General features: G+C 42.5%; 4 protein-coding genes across 4 annotated transcripts; 3 read left to right on the top strand and 1 right to left on the bottom strand.

Annotated features, from left to right (window-relative positions):
- Positions 1–549: 549 nt before the first annotated feature.
- ora4 (olfactory receptor class A related 4) lies at positions 550–1,783 on the bottom strand. The gene is made up of 2 exons (XM_071520770.1): positions 1,697–1,783; positions 550–1,572 (listed from the first exon to the last, which is right to left on the bottom strand). Exons 1-2 carry the CDS (start codon positions 1,781–1,783, stop codon positions 550–552), a joined length of 1,110 nt encoding a protein of 369 aa, XP_071376871.1.
- Positions 1,784–5,094: 3,311 nt separating this feature from the next.
- Positions 5,095–5,805, top strand: fndc10 (fibronectin type III domain containing 10). Its single transcript, XM_071520768.1, has one exon. It carries the CDS (start codon positions 5,095–5,097, stop codon positions 5,803–5,805), a length of 711 nt encoding a protein of 236 aa, XP_071376869.1.
- A 2,952-nt stretch (positions 5,806–8,757) lies between these two features.
- ssu72 (SSU72 homolog, RNA polymerase II CTD phosphatase) lies at positions 8,758–13,519 on the top strand. The gene is made up of 5 exons (XM_071520724.1): positions 8,758–9,026; positions 10,040–10,183; positions 11,363–11,502; positions 11,703–11,821; positions 12,372–13,519. Exons 1-5 carry the CDS (start codon positions 8,947–8,949, stop codon positions 12,471–12,473), a joined length of 585 nt encoding a protein of 194 aa, XP_071376825.1. The 5' UTR covers positions 8,758–8,946; the 3' UTR covers positions 12,474–13,519.
- Positions 13,520–14,764: 1,245 nt separating this feature from the next.
- LOC139645142 (transmembrane protein 240-like) lies at positions 14,765–17,505 on the top strand. Its single transcript, XM_071520767.1, has 4 exons — positions 14,765–14,800; positions 15,006–15,112; positions 16,002–16,210; positions 17,360–17,505. Exons 1-4 carry the CDS (start codon positions 14,765–14,767, stop codon positions 17,503–17,505), a joined length of 498 nt encoding a protein of 165 aa, XP_071376868.1.
- The last annotated feature ends 684 nt before the right edge of the window (positions 17,506–18,189 follow it).

Here is an 18,189-nt window from a genome sequence, read left to right as displayed (position 1 = left end):
CCCTATATGTAAAACAGTAAAATAACATTGGGGGGGGCAAATTTTTTGGGACAATATTGTGAGTTTAGTTTAGTTTAGTGATAAAAACATAAAAACAAAGTGGTTAAAAATAGTGACAACGCACAATGATAAAACACAAAAGCAAGAGAAACATTTGTACATTTGTGCAGGTTAGATAAAAACAAAACAAAACAAGGGCTTATTAAAAAACATCTCAGCTGTGTGAATTGGATAAAAGAATCTAAATGGCAAAAGGACATGAAAACCTAAAACAAACGCTCTGTAGAAACTGCTGCAGTGCACTATAATGTTTTCAGGCTCAGCAAACAAATATCTCAATTGGACTTTTCCATTAAATGCCTGCTTGTATTGAAATGTTTCAAAATAAGGTAACTTAATACTTAACAACGGTGTAACAACAATTCTACCCAGAGTAAACATTAGGTGGGTCTGGATTCAAATAGATGATGCACCAGTGCGTTTGTGGGTATAAACTGTTGTATTATTCAGTGTTTAAAGGAGTATTAATGCATTCACATTTTATTTTAATCATTTGTTTCCTTTAACTTTCTCCTCCACTTTTATGACCTCTCTCTCTTTTTGAACAACAAAAATGGTTTGTTTTGCCTTCTTCCCTGTAGTCTCTGGGGATTTACTCTCTTCCTCAGTGTCCTCATGGCGACATTTGACAACATCTGACCACCCTTGTATCATACCCATGATTCTTCTCCTCAGCTTGCCGTGTCCCAGCGCCACCACCATGGGACTGAATCCTACAAACAGCGAGGCAGAGAAATGGGACACGGTCAGCAGCCCCTCGGCGTGGTGTCCCCCATCGTGGTTGTAGTATGTCACCGCGGCAACCTGCAGCGCCCAGCAGACCACAAAGAGCGACACCAGCGACATGATGACATGACCTGCCTTCCGCTCGCTGGCCACATGTCTGTCCAGCTCGCCGTGGGGCCCTCCGGACTCTCCCCCGGAGGTGACGGCCCGGATGTGCTTGGCCAGAGCGTGCAGCGTGGCCAGGTTGGTGCAGACCATCAGCAGCAGTGGTGCCACCTCATTGAGTGCCAGCGAGGTGGAGGCGAAGGCTGAGCCCTGCTCCGCTGATGGGAACTCCCAGACGCAGCCCAGCAGAGGCCTGGTGGTGCAGCTGATCACCATCAGCTCCACGGTGGCGTTGCCGTGAACGTGAGTGGTGTACACCAGAGCCGGGAGAGAGAAAGCCAGGTTCGCCCCCCACACCAGCCCCAGAGCCACCCACACCCGTCGCCTCTCCCGCTGCTGAGCCAATGGGCCGAAGGCCACGTGCTGGCGCCTCAGGGTGGCGCAGTGGAAGGCGCTGAGGGCCAGAGTCACCCAGCAGCCCACGGCTCGCCACCACACCCATAGGAGCATGAAGAGGCGACACCAGCCTGGGGCCAGGGACACATCCAAGCCCAGGTCAGACACAAAGATGGGCACTGTGCGGAAAAGTGAAGTCAACAAGTTGGCCAAGGACAGGTGCACCAGAATAGTGTCCGAGGGAGGGAGTCGCCGAGAGGGACTCTCGATGGCTGACTGAAACACCTGAGAGTACAGGGAAGACAGACAGCAACAATGTTAAATTTAGCAATATCTTAAAATCACTGGAAATAATCTTCCCCAAAACATTCTGTTTGATTGACACGTGAAATGTTCTGTGTTCCCTTACCACATGGATGACCAAGAAGTTTCCCAGGATGCCAGAAAAGACCAGGAGCCCAAACAAAATAGCATCTACAGTGAGGACCTCCGACATGGCATCGTCCTCAGCATGGCAATACAATTTGTTTTTTCTCTGTGACAAACATGTGTCTTTGTGTGAGAGCCATTGTCCTTACTGAACCACTTCACATGGTAACACTAGTGTGATGCTGTCCCTCATGGTGTTTTATATATACCTACATGTACATGCACAGACAAACAGATCCATCCCACACAAAGCTCAGTGCCTTTGCTGACCATGCTCAAGGTCAATTTACTTAAATATGTTGTTGCTTGGATACTCTACTAGCAAAGGAAAACTTTTTCCACAGGTTTTTTTTCCGCATCACAGAAACACGCAACACTCCCATCAACTGAAACTGCAATTCAACACTCCTGTCAACTGAAAGTTCACATAAACAGGTGTGTATGGTTGATATTTATAGATACAATTATTTCTTTCTGTTCGTTCCAGCTCGTGCACATTATCATATTTACACCAATCATCACTTATTTATGCAAAGTGTATGTTGTGAGCCCTGTGATGGACTGGCAACCTTTCCAGGGTGTTTCCCTGCCTGAGCCTGAATAGGAATAAACAAGTATTGAAAATGAATAAATGAATGTATATTGTTAATCTTTACCAAAAACCTTTTGTTTGTTTGTTTTGTTGCCCTGTGAGCATTAGGTATAATAACCATCTTTCACATAAGTCCAGGACTGTGGGGTTGTTTATTTTCCCTTGTTCTGCTAACAGTCTGGTTTAGGTTGGATAACATTGGTGGGTGCCAGACAACCGGAGGATAAAATTATGGATCAGACAGATTTAACCAGTATTCTCTCCTGGGACTTTTAGGGACAGGTGGTGTTAGGACAATCCCACTGATGCTGCACTTTCTCTTATTAGTCAGCCTTACATGCTTTCCCTTGGTACTGATTGTTTGCTGGGTTGCCAAGTTTCTCTTTTGGGAATGGACATAATGATTGCTCAGAATAATCTAAGAAAAGCACTGCTTAATTAAATGTATCATGGATTATAATTGAACAAATATGACAGTTTTGAAAACAATGCTGCTTCTTGTTGATAGTAAATCGATAATGTTTTTTTTTACACTGTGCTTAAAATTGTTCTCCATTATCAGAATATTTTTCTTCATTTAAAAGCCCTTCATGTCACAAAATATTCATCAGCACAAACTAAGCTTATTCTTTTATCCTGACTATCCATAATAACTGCCTCGATAGATCATGGTGCTACTGAATAAAGAACTGACTATAACCTCACTCGCTTAACAGTAATATGAGCTGCAGGTAGATATAAACATTAATATATGTACAATTTGATACTAAAATAAATCTGATTAGACTGGGCAAGAATAGGTAGAATCCATTCTCTATTTAGCAATACCAGTTAATACCCCTATTATGAGGGAAAGTGGATGAATAGTGAGTCTGAAACTGAATTCCTATTTCTTTTTGTTGCCCATTTTTTAACTATGTGTCTACGCAGCCTTTCCTCTTGTCAGTCACAGCCTCTTGCAGCACCTTGCAGCCCCTTGGCCAGACGGCCACATTTCACGCATGAGGCTCATTTGGTGTGGCAACATTTGTCTGTGGGACATATTTTGGTAGGATAGCCATTGATGCAGGAGCTTTTGGATTTTAGTATTTTTGTAGCAAAACACCTGAGAACTTGCAAGATTGGAATTTACACTCACAGAAAATATTCAAAATTATAATATTTTATCATATTCTAAATTTGAAGTCACAAGGAATTTACAAATGTGCAAGTCAACATTTGAATGAATGCAATGGCAACTACAAATTTGTAATATATTTCATCACATTTTTTTTTGAATATATTTTTCTAGTAGGCTACAACTCGGTGATTACAACTTCTCGAATTACATCGTCATTAAAGCCTCTCAGATGGTTTCTTCCGCACCACAGATGTCCACTCTCTCTTTTGCTACAATTGTTGCAGAGAATTTGGTGCAAACGTGATTTGCAGACCTGTCCTTTCAAGACAAGACTCTATTGAGCAGCTCCAAGTGTGAATGTGAAGCAAGGCGATGCTTTAAAACAGCATGGTGCTCAGTCGACATCCCTGCATAGCATAATTAAAGGTTAAAAATGACGAGAGAATTCGATAAAAAGGAAAAGCCATTCTTTAGACTGAGCCGGATTTTTATGAGAAATGTGTTATTTCACTCTGGATATTGCAGTAGGGGTTGATTTGCACAGGTAACAAAAGCACTTTGATAGGTGATTACCTTGCCCACTTGGAGGCTACGTGATGGAGGTAGGCGGATATGAGCACCACAGGTGGGAGGCAGGAAGGGTTCGTATACAGAAAACCCTCCATCAGTGTGACCAGGACTGTTCCACCTCAGATACCCCGGCTCCCACGTCAACACACATCTGGACAGAGTGGGGATGATGGTGACTCATAAACTGACTGATGATGACTACAACTATTTTGCTCACGCACACACACTCAAGCACTCGGGCGCGCACTCCTGCACACGCACTCACACACCAGGCATCGTCAAGCCAGACAGGAAGAAGAGAGCAAATCTGATGGCACGGTAGCCGGATCCTTTCATTCCACTGAAAGTAAGTTATTTTCCTAAAAGCCTGTGAATCGCGCGCTATAGTGCTGCTGTCTGTGATAATTAGGTGACCTCGATCGCAAAGCAGGTTATATATTGAGTTCATCATCCTTGCTGCACTACAAGCTATGTTTAGCCTGTGCAAGGTCATACTTGGATCTCGTACTGGCTGTATTGGCCGGATGATTAATTGTTATTTTTGTCGCAGATGCAGACTCCTCTCGCCCATGGACGCGATTTTGAGCTTCAGACAGATTCCGTCGTGTGCAGCGAGGCAGAACTGATCTTCTTATGGCAGACGTCAGCCCGCCTTGTATCATCGTCGATCTGATTCACTGTGTGTGAAAATAATTCGACGAAAGGAAGGGACATGAAAAGGCAACAACGACCATCACTGCTCGCCTTATCGGCAGTCCTCCTCTGCACATTACACCAGACAGCCGGGTCCAGCAGAACTCGCAGCAGCTCAGCATCCTCAACATCAACATCAACATCATCTCCATCAGAGGTGAGGGGCAGGAATAATTTGGGTGCGCCCCAAAACGGGCTAAAACAGACTAACATCACTTTGAACTATTTTAGCAATGACACCTTTGGCAATCCCGGCAGTGAAAGCAGGCCTACACCAAAGCTTAAAGAGGAATCCGGCCACGTGAATGGCTTCTCTTTCAACACCAGCAGAGGCAATACTCCTACTGTGATATCCGAAAGGTCCAGCAGACCAAGCTGGATCCCGGAGGAAGGAGCTGCACCCATGTGTGCCTACCGAGTGATCGAGGGAGGCATCGGGGGGCAGCTTTGTTTTCGACACACTCAGTTTGGGTTCGAGTGTCGTCAAGGAGATTGCAGGACAGTAATGTCTTTGGGGACTCTGGTGGCAAATATTCTTACCAATGGCAGCGTACTGTTACAGTGGACACATGAGGGTCCCAGGAAAAAGATCCAAGGGGAATCCAAAATGACCGGCCATGATGTAAAGGCAAAAGAGACTGCAACTGGACAGAAGAGTGGTGGGGATCCTGGGACAGGCTTGGCAGGGGAGGGAAACCGGCTGTTTACTCCCCAACCAAAGACTGTTTTCAGTGGCAGACGCCACAGAAGGGGAGGCTATGAGTTAAGCTGCTGGTGGAATGGAAGCTACACTCAGTTTGAGTGTGCTGGTGTCCATCTTGGATCTGGCTGCAGGGACTTTCTCTTCACTGAGCTGCATGAGAACGTCCCCTACCGCATCTGCCTGCGTTCCCTGGCCGGCTCAGACCCGGCCCAGAGAGGAGACCAAGGGGACTGTGTAGAGTTTACTGTGACACCCTCTGGGATGCAGGACATTGTGATTGCCATGACAACAGTGGGAGGCGCTATTTGCGTGATGCTGGTCATCATCTGCTTGTTGGTGGCATATATCACAGAAAACATCATGAGCCCCACAACACAGCACACATACTATCACACACACTCACGCCACTGATGGTACTCTGCACATGCACTGCTAAATAAACAAAGAATAGCCTACACATATCATGATCTCCTTAATGACCATATCTAATCTCACACACATAGCAACTCATAACTAACATCATTATGTTTGAATCAGCCACATAATACGGTATACACGTCCAGACTGAAATTGAGGGTGGCTCTGGAAGAAACGCAAATATGTATTGTAAACCTCTGCAAGGACACACTGAACCAAAACTGTTGAATACCTACATTTAGCGTATAGTTTAGTGTGACCACTATGTTATTTTGTGTTCAAGGTTGTCTGTGAGTCAGTCCATCAGTCTGTGTGCTGGCAGTGTCTACACTGCAATACAAATAATGAAATGGATTTGAGTACAAGAGCTAAATGTGTAACCCGTGAAAGGTTTTGAGACCGACATACATGTCCTTACTGTTGCACAGGAAAACATAATTACACATCTCGACTTCACCTACTTACAAACGATGCCACCTTAGTCTAGTTTGGGCGTTAGGTCTATGGAGTATGTATTTGTACCATGTTTGTCAGAGACAATACCAATCTGGTCTATAATCTGCAAATACTGTGCCAAATATCTAAGTTATAATGCCTTCATGTCCAACAGTCAGTCAATAAAGTACCATGAGAGGTCATTTGTAATGATTTACATCTCTCCTTTTTCTGTCTGAGTGTGTGTGTGTGTGTGTGTGTGTGTGTGTGTGTGTGTGTGAGTGTGTGTGTGTGTGTGTGTGTGTGTGTGTGTGTGTGTGTGTGTTAGCATACACTCCATGGCAATTTACAAAAATCGAAGGCAGACAAAAATGAAAAAGAATTGTACAGTATAAAGAAAAAAACCCTGACCGGTTGTGTGATGTGTGGCAATCACAAAACAGGAAATGGAGCTTATTCCCATGTATTCTCTTGTTTTGTTACTCTATGAAGGATGCCTATTTGGATGGTTAAACTGGGTATAAACTCACAAAGTTAAAATAGGATTAGCAAGATAAGATGAAATGAGACTTTAAATATCCCCTGTAGGGAAATCTAGCTGTTGAAGCAGCAAATGGTAATGGGACACAACAAAGCCAAATAAAGTAAATAATTAACTTTACAGATGTAGATAATGTGTACAGAACATGCAGATTGGGATATGTGCATTACTAGCTGCCCATCCACCTTTTCAAAAACTCCAGATGGAGGTAGCATATGACACAGCACAGGAAAAGTTACAATATGCAAGGACTGATTTCTGTTCTCACTATCATAATCAGAAGAGATTTGTGGATGGAGATACCTACATACTAGGTAACATACAGTAGATACAGCAAAAGCATTAGTATTGAATATTGAATTAATAGAAGAAATTAATAAAAGGAAAATAAATATGACCAAACGTGGCATTAAGCTGTATGGTAAATGTATTATACAGCAGTGTCTACTAAATATGTTAGTCCAGAGCTACTCAATGAGTTTGAGACTAATTTTGTGGATCCATGTAATGTTTTTTTGTGTTTTTACATTCAAATAGGCTTTAGTAGTAGTGTTAGTATTTTCTAGTGTCATTAGTTCTGAATCATAAAGTGTATCCCTGTCCTTAGAAAATCCCCCTGAGTGCTCTTACAGTCACCTTTACTGTCAGCTCCATACTTTCTTATATGGTAACATAAAAAATAATGATTTTACATTCTCAGACCATAAGCATCACAAATTAATTCCCATCTGGTATTCTTTGATGTTGCTGAGCAGGTTGTTTCAAGCCAGTGGGTCAGCCAGTCCATTAGCTTATTATTGTTGAGAACAATAGTGAGTTTAATTTGGTGAGTAATGTTGGGAATGAGGGATAAGCCAAAGGGTAGGTACAGGGTATTGTAGGTTTGTGTTGGTGTTGAGTGGGTGTTGAGGGGTTCTGGGTCACCAGAATTCACTGTTGAGCATTCTTCATTTAAATTAAGCCTTCTCTTGTGGGATTCATTTAAATGAAACATCTGTGATGGGAGGACACTTGATAACCCCATTGACAGACCTGCACTCACACACTCAACCCTGTAACATTTAGATTAGGTAGCTGGTAAATAGTGCTGCCTGTCTGACGGTCCTGTAGATTTACAACAGTGCAGCCTGATGTCCTCTAGTCACCATTGGTGGGTTAGTACATCATTTTTTGACATCTGAATGGGCTTCTGTATGAATGCTCCTTGGATTATGGCCCAAGGGATTGTTACATCACAAATCCTGTGTATTGGTAAATGTCAAAATGAATTCAAATAGAGACTAACTAATGATGTAATGTTAACATATAAAATGTACATCCATATAGAAAAGTTGTTTTGTAATTGTATACGACTCTATAAAAGAATACAACAATATCAGCAATTTCTATATGAAACAGTAGGCCTTCTAGGAATATATATTAATATACAGTATGTGCAGGCTACTGACAAACCTAAACAAAGTAAACTAGGACATGTATAAATCAAAATATTTACTACAAGCCACTAAATATGTAGTGCCTATATACAGTAGTTGCAAAGTAAAAAATGTCGGGTAAATATGAGAACTTACTCTAACAAGTTACTATAGCATAAGCTATCCAGTACTGCTGGTGTATTTAAAATAGTTGTTCGTCAATTTTCCAATAATATCTGCTAATAATAGGACTGGGCCTAACTAAAAAAGAAGCCTGCTATTTATTTTTTCAGGGTTGCCATTTTGAATGTTTCATAGATCAAGCTTTATTATTTGAAAAAAAAAGACAAGTATTCATAGAATACATACCATACAAAATAGCTACGGCTGCATAACAAAATTACAAGAATAACCATAAAGAAAGCCATATTTTTCACAGCTTGTTCGTTTACTGACGTCACAACTACGTTTCTACTTGATAACTTGGAAACTCCGCCCCCACATGACATCACTGTTTAAAGCCGTACTCGGAACTCTCTCGCGGGGCTCCGCCATTTTAACTTCCTCCTCTTACAGAAGAGAAGTTCACCGTACAGTCGTTCTACACATATTGTGTTTTATCCAATTCGACCTAGGGGTTCGTCGTGTTTGTTTTATTTTACAGAGCTCAAACGAACTACCTCCATTTCCAGCCGACTCGATTGTTAATACCAGTAATCGATTAGTTTCTACGGAAGAGTCGCAATGCCGAGCCACCCGCTGCGTGTGGCGGTTGTGTGCTCGAGCAACCAGAACCGCAGTATGGAAGCGCACAATATCCTCAGGTAAAAACGACCCGCCGAGAAGAGGAGAAAGACGACCGCTATGCCGCACCGCGAAGTAAACAAATCTGTGTCGCCGTACCGCTTTCAGCCCCCTCACAAGTCGTACCGACATGGCTTGATGACACTTCGTCGGCCTCAGCACGGCTTCAACAATGGACCCGCACCTCTGGGTGTTACACCAGGGCTGTAGCGCACTTTCACGCTGGACTGTGACTAGGTTTTATATTCATGGTCGCCAAAGCGAAACGTTCACTCCAGGATTAGCCTTTCAAACAAATACAGGTCTTCAAGAATAGGCCTACCAGTTATTCTTGATAGTTATTTTCTTGTTAGTTTTTTTTTTCCTCAGTCTGACAAGAGCGCCCCCCTCTTAAAATATTCCGGAAGGGAGGAACTTCATTTGTAGCTTAGTCAGCCCTACCTGGACCAGTCCCCTCATCCATCACACCATCAGGGAGTTTTGTACCTAAATTCTTAAATTAGGCAGGGATGTGCAAGTTTTGTAGTCAAGACACCGCACACTTGGCCTCATCCCAATTAGCTGTCCAGTCCACATATAGGACAACTGCTGCTTAACAGGACTGGAGTGGAAACAAAAAACTCCAACAAAAATGTCCTATTTTTGGTTGACAGATCAAGACAAGTTTGTTGCTGGCAGACTGTCACCCATGTGCTCAACTGAAATAAAAATAATTTGTTGCCTGTTCTCTGGTGTAGGTAACAGCGATGTAGGTTTTGATGGATTGACACACCATTGTATGACAGTGACCAGCTGGACACAGCCTTCTCTACACTTAAATGTGCACAGTGATATTTTAATCCTAACTGTGACAACTAATATTGATCAATAGACTGAGTAGTAGGCCACAACGTTGCTTTAACATTCAGTTAACTTGTATGAGAGACTGATTTGCATTACACTTGTATCTATCTGTTTCTGTATCTGTTTTATTGTATATGATGATGCCAAGAAATGTCATGTAATTTACTTTCTTGTCCCTTCCTCTTTGCAGCAAACGTGGATTTGATGTGCGTTCATTCGGGACAGGGTCTCATGTGAAGCTACCCGGTCCTGCCCCGGATAAGCCAAATGTGTATGACTTCAAAACGACTTATGAACAGATGTACAACGACTTGGTCCGCAAGGACAAGGAACTGTATCCCCTCCACACTCACTCTCTCACACACACTAACACACACACACAAGTGGAAGACAGATAAGTAGCCCACAGCCCACTTACATATGTCTTGACTAGATATTCATCTTTGTGCGCGTGGTGATGGCATTGGAGCAGCACAGGAGACGGGAGTTCACAGATGGGTAACTCGCTTGCAGGGATTTTAATTAAATATATGACAAACATTCATCTGTATTATAGTTTCTAAACCGACAAAATAGGTTGGGTAAACAGAAGTTCCCAAATGGTTAACAGTTTGTTCTTAGACAACAAAGGTACCACCTTAAAGAGAAATTGCAAATGAATTGTCATGATGAAAAGGTGCAGTATTGTAATTGGAACATGTAATGGTACGTACTCACTACCTTCCATAAAGCTCCGTATTTTTAGTATTGTCATGATATAGTGTGGATTTCTTACCAATATGGTGCAATGCCATAACGACTCAGTGGCTGTAGCTGTTTAACTGAAAACTTTTTTTTCCCTTCATTACAAAACCTCCTTTGCCTCCCAAACTGGATTTGCCCTGATGTAATGGAGTAGTATGGATTACTCTTGCTAAATTTTAGGGTAAACATGAAAGAATTTTGGACAATCATCATCATGTCGAGTCCCCTGGGGCAACTCTGGCTCAAATTATTATCAAAATTATACTTTTGCATAAGATCTGTTGTGAACATAATGGTGATTGAAGTATGTTTGCATGGGCCTCTGGTGTTAAGTATGTTGGTTACATTCATATAAGTTTTATATTGATTAGATAGGTTCTGCAGAAATTGCTGTCCAATCCTTCATCCACCCTTTTTACAGCTGACTCACTAATGAATGTTGGTCTCCACTAGAGGGCGCTGTGGCTTCTGTAATGAATACACTGAGCACCTCACCATTTGATGCTGTTTATTTGGGTTTATTTGTGTCCTTTTCTACGATTTTTCTGAAAAGTCGACCCACAAAGGAAACAACACACAGGCTTATTTGATTATGACACAACACAAATTAATATATTCTCACAAGATGTTCCAGGTGTTTGCACACACCTCCTTCCGTCCTTCCCAAGATGAGTGAAGTCCTGTTTCTGGGGTTGTGAAGAGGGTGTTGTGTTGTCGTGAATTATTCCTCTTCCCCCTGCTGTGCTCCTTAACCTCCCAAACTCCTCAGATACACACAGAATGGGATCCTGCACATGCTGGACCGCAACAAGCGCATCAAAACGAGACCGGAGCGCTTTCAGAGCTGCAAGGACCAGTTTGACCTCGTCATCACCTGTGAAGAGAGGGTGTACGACCAAGTGCTGGAGGGTGAGCCTTTTATATCTGATGTAAATATCTAAGCATGGCGTGTTTTCAAACAACCAAAGATGATGGTGGCTTCAGTTTAGACAGTGAGCAACCGTGACGAATATATGAGGGGAAATTAAGCACCTCCTTCCCCTTGTATGCAGGCCCTTTTTCTCCAAAACACTTGATGGTATGACTTTTTTTTTTTTTTTGCTCCACAGATCTGAGCTCCAGAGAGCAGGAGACTTTACAGCCAGTGCACGTCATCAACGTAGACATCCAGGATAACCATGAGGAAGCCACACTGGGGGCCTTCCTCATCTGTGAGCTGTGTCAGTGTGTGAGTGTCTGCCAGCCTGGATTTCATATACAGCCACTCTGGGGAAGAATACCATTAAGCAATTAAGCCAGGAAAGGCCGGGCTTTACAGTAATTTTACAACAGCCAACAGGTGTTGTTAGGCACGATGTGAAGTCAAAGCACTGAAGTAATGAGTGGCTTATTGCTCGTAAATGTTTATTTCTGTTAAGAAAATATTAATTAAATAGTAATTAAAATGTTATATCTTCTGCCAAGCAATATAGTTCTGAGACAGGAGATCACATTATGACGTAATGGAAAAAGGCGTCATGTATTCATAGTATTCCTATGATGTCATCATGCATCAGCAGCTCATTGGCTGTGGCTGTTAATTTATTACAGTCACCTGTTATTTTTCTACCAAGATGGCCATTAGTGATGTAACAGAATACTATGAATAAATTGTATAAATGATGACATAATGGGCACTGTAGATTCACAGATATGTGCTAGAAAGATTGATTGGAGGTCAGCTGTATTGGCTATTTGTGCCTGCAGGCTGTTGAATGTCTTTCCTCCTCCCCCTTTAGATCCAGCACACCGACGACATGGAGAATGAAATTGATGAGCTGCTACAGGAGTTTGAGGATAAGAGCAACAGGCCTTTTCTCCACACTGTCTGCTTCTACTGATACCCCCAATCCAAATTTGCAATAAAACATACAGTACCCCCAGACCACAAACAAACAAACATTAGTATATGGACGCACACACGCACACACACACACACACACACACACAGAGCTGCATCCTCCTCAGTCATCTACACCAGTGGTTGTCAGTCCTGGTCCTCAGTACCACGGCTCTGCTGCTTTTCTGTTTTACCTGGTAGTTGATTACATTCACCTGGTGTCCCCGGTCTCATTCAGCCCCTGATTACGCCAGGGCTGTGGTACTCAAGAACCAGGATTGCGAACCACTGATCTACACTAATACAGTACGCACACAGTGCCTGCATGGCCACGCACACACACACACACACACACACACACACAGCTTTTGGTCAGGTCACAAATCGCTGTTGTTGGACAAATGATGATGAAGGGTTTGTCCTCTGTGCAGAGGACAGGCTCGTCGCTCTCGCTCTGCCTTTACTCCTCTGGATCAAGGTCAGGCCAAGGTCCTCCCTCCATCCCTGTCCGGTGAAACCACTCAACCATGTCTCCTCAGGGAGAGCCAGCCCCTCCGTCAAACAGCTCCTCATTAAGTCACTCTGATTTTGTTAAGTATTGCATATTGATGCTGATTGAATTTCTTTTTTCCAAATGATATTATAATTGTAATTCATAAGATGATATGTCAGATTTTTATTCCTGATCGGGGATAGTGTACATGTGTTTATTGGGATCAGAGAGGAGATCTGTTTGAGGTGAATGCGTGTTTTCGTGCGACCGTGTGTTGTAGATTAGTGAGAATAATTTAACGTGGGGGCTAATAATGATCAATAACCAAACTGAGACCTTAAGGCTCTCCCCCACCGTTTCCATTATAATGTGTTGATTCATATTTAAACTCAGATTTGCTATCTTTCAGGGCATAGTATTTTTTTTTCTTTTGTAAATGTTAAAGAATTGAAACATTGTAATTATTTGCAAACTGCGAGCTCAGTCCAGAGTGCCTGAATTTCTGTATGTACATATGAATCCACTAAAGAAACAAACATCTCTATAAAAAACATTTCACGACTCTTTTTTATTTTTTTGTTATTATTATTATTGGAGTGTTTCACAGTTCAAGGTTGTTCCATACTTCATCATTGATGTTACATTGAAAATGTCTATTGTTATTGAAGCACGTGCACTATTACAATCCCATTATATTATATTACCAATTAGGCTACTTAGAAATGTCTGGACTACCTGGTCATTAGTCTTTGATGTATTATCGTATTATATTATAAAGCCATTTTGCGAGGACAGGCGAGGCATCTTTGGGACATACAAGGATAGGGGCAAGACAGAGTTTTATTTTTAAATCGTTCAAACAGGCCATGTCCTCTGGCTTTGGACAGCATTTACTGCTCTTCTCCAGGTTGTGTTTCACTGACAGATATGATTGGGATATGCTAAATAAAGCTTTAAGCCTGACTGGATGAAGCATCCAGTGCGTGTGCATGTATATATGAATTTGTAGGCTACATGGTTGCTTGATTTAAGAGAGTGTATGTCCAGGTAGGCTATTTATGTTATCTGGATAGTTGGTAAGAGTCAGTAGAGGAACTGCCAAATATCTATCTACCTATTTACTTACTTCCTGGCACAGCATCCTTTTGCGCGATAAAAATCCAAGTAGTGAGAATACTTAATGCCCGGAGAAAGTATCTTAAAGTTAACTAGCTAGCTGCCGTTTCTCATCCAAGCTAGCTACTGTGAGAGGGAAACGACTAACGTAAATTCGGAGTCTAGTCCTGTTTATTTATACTGTCATTTATCACAGTGAAGTCACAAAGGGCTTTACACAGCATCATATACATGTCATATACCATTTGGCGTCTTCAGTTCACCTGACCTGCATGTCTTCGGATCGAGGTGGATATAACTGCTAGTTTTTAATAATTTCACTTCAATCTGATACTTAGAGGAGGCGATAAAGGTAACGACTTCTTTGATTGGTAGCTGTAGGAAAATAGCGATTAAAGTAAATCTATGGTAAACCTTACAGTAAACCTGTTACTGGGGGAAGTAACGGATTGCCACCCAGCACGGAATCCCTGCTAATATTGCTGGAGAAGACATCTGGGCAGCTGAGTGGGTCGTACGGTGGAGGAGACGGTAACAGCAGGTGGGATGGGATGTATGTATGGAGACGGACGGATGGTTGGAGACTCAGGAGCCCCTCCCGTCCTAGGCTCGTTTTTGTCGGATTAAGCGCACGGACATGTGTGTTTACTGAAGAGTTTGGATAGGAGGGCGCCCCGGCCACCATGATCTTCGTGATTTTAGGGTCTTCGATTGTGATGGTAAGAGAGCTGATGTCAGATCACAGTTGTTCCTCTGTGGCTTTTTATTTTGCGCGTAAATTACATTCGCCGAAAGCTGCGAAATGAGAAATAATCAACGTTTAAACGCGTGGATTTTTCTCAGTGTGGTCGGAAACGCATCTCCAGATGATAACCTGCAATTTCCAGTATCTCCCAGTTGACTTCTGTGGCTCTTTTGTTGCAGACTGTAACTTGTGTGTTGAACATGAACGCGCTCCTGGACCGATTTCACAACTACATCTTACCGTTTGTACGAGGGGAAGACCGCGTCTGTGCCTGCAACTGTGGAAGGTAAAATGCAAACCAAAGACATGTTCTATGAGCTTAAATAACTGGAAGACGTCACTATTCTCAAACTTGCTTGTATGACTGGTTTAAATGGGTAGAGCTGCTTCCAGCTACGACCAGAATGGTTGACAGTGATCTCCAAAGCGGCTTAGTGCATTTCCATTGAACTGTGAACCTGAATTCACACACTCTGTGATTATGACTTTTTTTTTCCATACTCAACCATGAGCCTTTATCTTTACTCTCATTTCAGATCAGCAGTTTTCTGTAGGGTGTGAGGTGCTGGGTTCCTGGTTTTTCTGCATGTGTCAAACAGATTTTCAGACTGTGTGCTGCTGATGAACTGTTTGGAGCACCCAGTACCTGTCAGCAATTTAAGCCCCAGCACACACACACACACACACACACACACACACACACACACACACACACACACACACACACAGAGTATACAGTATACATCCCAACTGCTCTCTATAGTTTCTGTGGTTGTGTATGAATGCAGCCCATGGGCCCAGTTAAAGCCCACTGGGCACACAGAGGCCAGCTGTTGGTGATGTGCTTCCTGACCTGCTGTTCAGATCAGGACTGAGCAGATCTATTCCCACCCCTGCAACTTAGTGCTATATGCCATTTCATGGACGCCGTTATCCAAAGCATCTTTCAGCATCATGTGAATATGTTTTTTTTGCTATTGAACTGCCATAGCATTCATAAACCATGAATTTTGTTTCCTTCTTACGTCATTTCTTCTCTCTGTGCTTTCCACTATGCTGAATCCATCATTCCCTAACCACCCCAACCGTCATTGCCACTTTACTTTCCTGTGTACCAAACCTCCCCCCCACCGGCATCATGTCCACCCTTTCCCCTACCGCTCCATCTGCTGCAGGCACCACGTTTACCACGTCCTCCCGTATGACGGGGGTCAGTCCACGGTGGATTCCACAGAGAACTACTTGGTGAGCGACAGTGTGACCAAGCAGGAGATGGATTTGATACTTGGACTGCTCCTGGGCCTCTGCATCAGCTGGTCCTTGATGTGGCTGGACGGGGTTCGGCACTCTGCCCTCAGAGCCTGGAGGGCAAACCAGCAGCACGGTGAGTCAGTGGGATGTTAACTGGACAAAAGGAGAGGAAAGTTGGAGTAGACGGACTGAGACTTGTGGAGAAAGTCTATGGGTTTCTGGAGATAGGTTCTGTACTGTGGTTATATGGTAGAGCAGTGATTCTCAACCTTTTTCATATCAAGGACCCTAATTTAGTCCACATTACGGCCACGCAACTCCATTTGATGAGATTTTGTCTCTCTAACCCAAATCTGAGTATATGATTTTGTTCAGAATTCCATGACTATCTGTATTGTAGGCAGAGAGATAACAGTGAAACTATGATAAAAAAAAAAATCATTCTTCTGCATTCTGTAATAGTGTTAAGTTCTTGTAAATGAAATATTGGTGAAGTTTAACAATTCATCAATTTGCTGGGGACCCCCTGGAACTCCCTCAAGGACCCCTGGTGGTCCCCGAACCCCACGTTGAGAGCCATTGTGTTAAGAGTGTAAGAAATATAAGCTCTAGTATGGTATTGCTGTAAGTGAAACTGCCTTTTCAAGTATGTAGTATTATTTGGCCAAAAATCTAGTTTAAAACTTATTTTTGTGGGGGAAAAGATACAGAATGTGAATGAATGAGCCTCTTCTTTCCTCTCTCATTCATCTCTTCTCATCATTAGTGTTTTCTGTAAGCCCCATTAACCTCTTCCTTTACACCCCCATCCACCATCAGACATATGTGCATACACACTCAGCCCTCACACACAAACACAGCTGGGTCGTTTGTTTCAAAGCTTTGTATCTAGAGCTTTAGCTTCATCTGCTCATTTCTTCTCATTTCTCTAGTGCTGTCTGTAAGAAAATTTTAATATCACCCTCTCTCTTTCTGAAAATCAAATCCACTATCCTAATTTTCTACCAAATTCATGCCATTTAATTCTCCTCCTGTTCTCTATTCTGCCATGTGGAAACTCTCTATGGGCTTTACTGGAATGGTAGAGGCGTCTTTCACCCTCATTCAAATGTGTATGTGTTATATTGGAGGAACTGGAAATGCAAAATCCCCAAAACCAAAACAGGATTGACTAATAACTTGATAATTCATATATATGACTTCTATCATTCATGCATTTCTCTCTAATCCACAATTGCGGCTTTGCCTTTCACCAACCCAGTTTGCTTGTCTTTCTCTCCAGATGTGGATTTCTGGTCATGGGTCCCCAGATTCTCTAACCTTAGGGACTTGTGCAGACGGGTGCACCTAAACCACACTGAGGACTCTGGTGGCAACATGGTGCACATCAAGCAAAAACTGTACCACAATGGCCATCAAAGCATGTGACACTTAAAGGACCAAGACGCCGATGAAATTCGGCAATTACTGTGATATGATGATATACAGTAGTTATAATGATGATGTGCGTTAGTTCTCTCCTGTTATGTGCCAAATGAACACTTGCCTGAAAAGAACAGTCTGCCTTCCTGGCAATTCTGGTCAACCAGACTCTAAACACTAGTGTAGCTAAACAAAGACTTCAGGATAAGGCTGGACTGTCACGAGGGATTTTCTGTCAAAAAAAAGGTCAAGAAGATCCAGTCTGTCACCTCCAGATTTTTGATGCAAGTTCCTACTTCTGAGTTTAGAAATTGAGATTACATCATGTGTTTGCTTTTAGATGAAAATATTAAAATAGATGCCGTAACAACTGTTTTTGTCTTTGTTTATTTTTAAATGCCTCAGGTTTGTAACTGATGTTTTAATCATGTTATTAGCTATTAATTGACACTGCTCCTCTAGACCTCATAGAAACTTGGATATCATATCAAATCTGACTTTCCCACTCACAATTGTTGGTTGTTTATGTGCACTGAACTCATGCATGATAGCACTTGAAGACATCCGATGTCTGACAGTGACAGAGCTTTATTACGTAGCCTATCCCATATGCCAGGGACATCTTCCTGCCCTTGACTTGGCTTTGTAAAAGAAAGCTGTCTCAAGCCCTCAGCCATTACTGTGAAATAT

This window comes from Centroberyx affinis, unplaced genomic scaffold (genome assembly GCF_046629955.1).
Source record: "Centroberyx affinis isolate AG114_WGS23_722 - 3 ecotype Tasmania unplaced genomic scaffold, CSIRO-AGI_Caff_v1 ptg000824l_1, whole genome shotgun sequence".
NCBI classification, from domain to species: Eukaryota; Metazoa; Chordata; class Actinopteri; order Beryciformes; family Berycidae; genus Centroberyx; species Centroberyx affinis.
The sequence above is the reverse complement of the archived record's forward strand: the minus strand, read 5'-3'. Positions and strand labels throughout refer to the sequence as shown.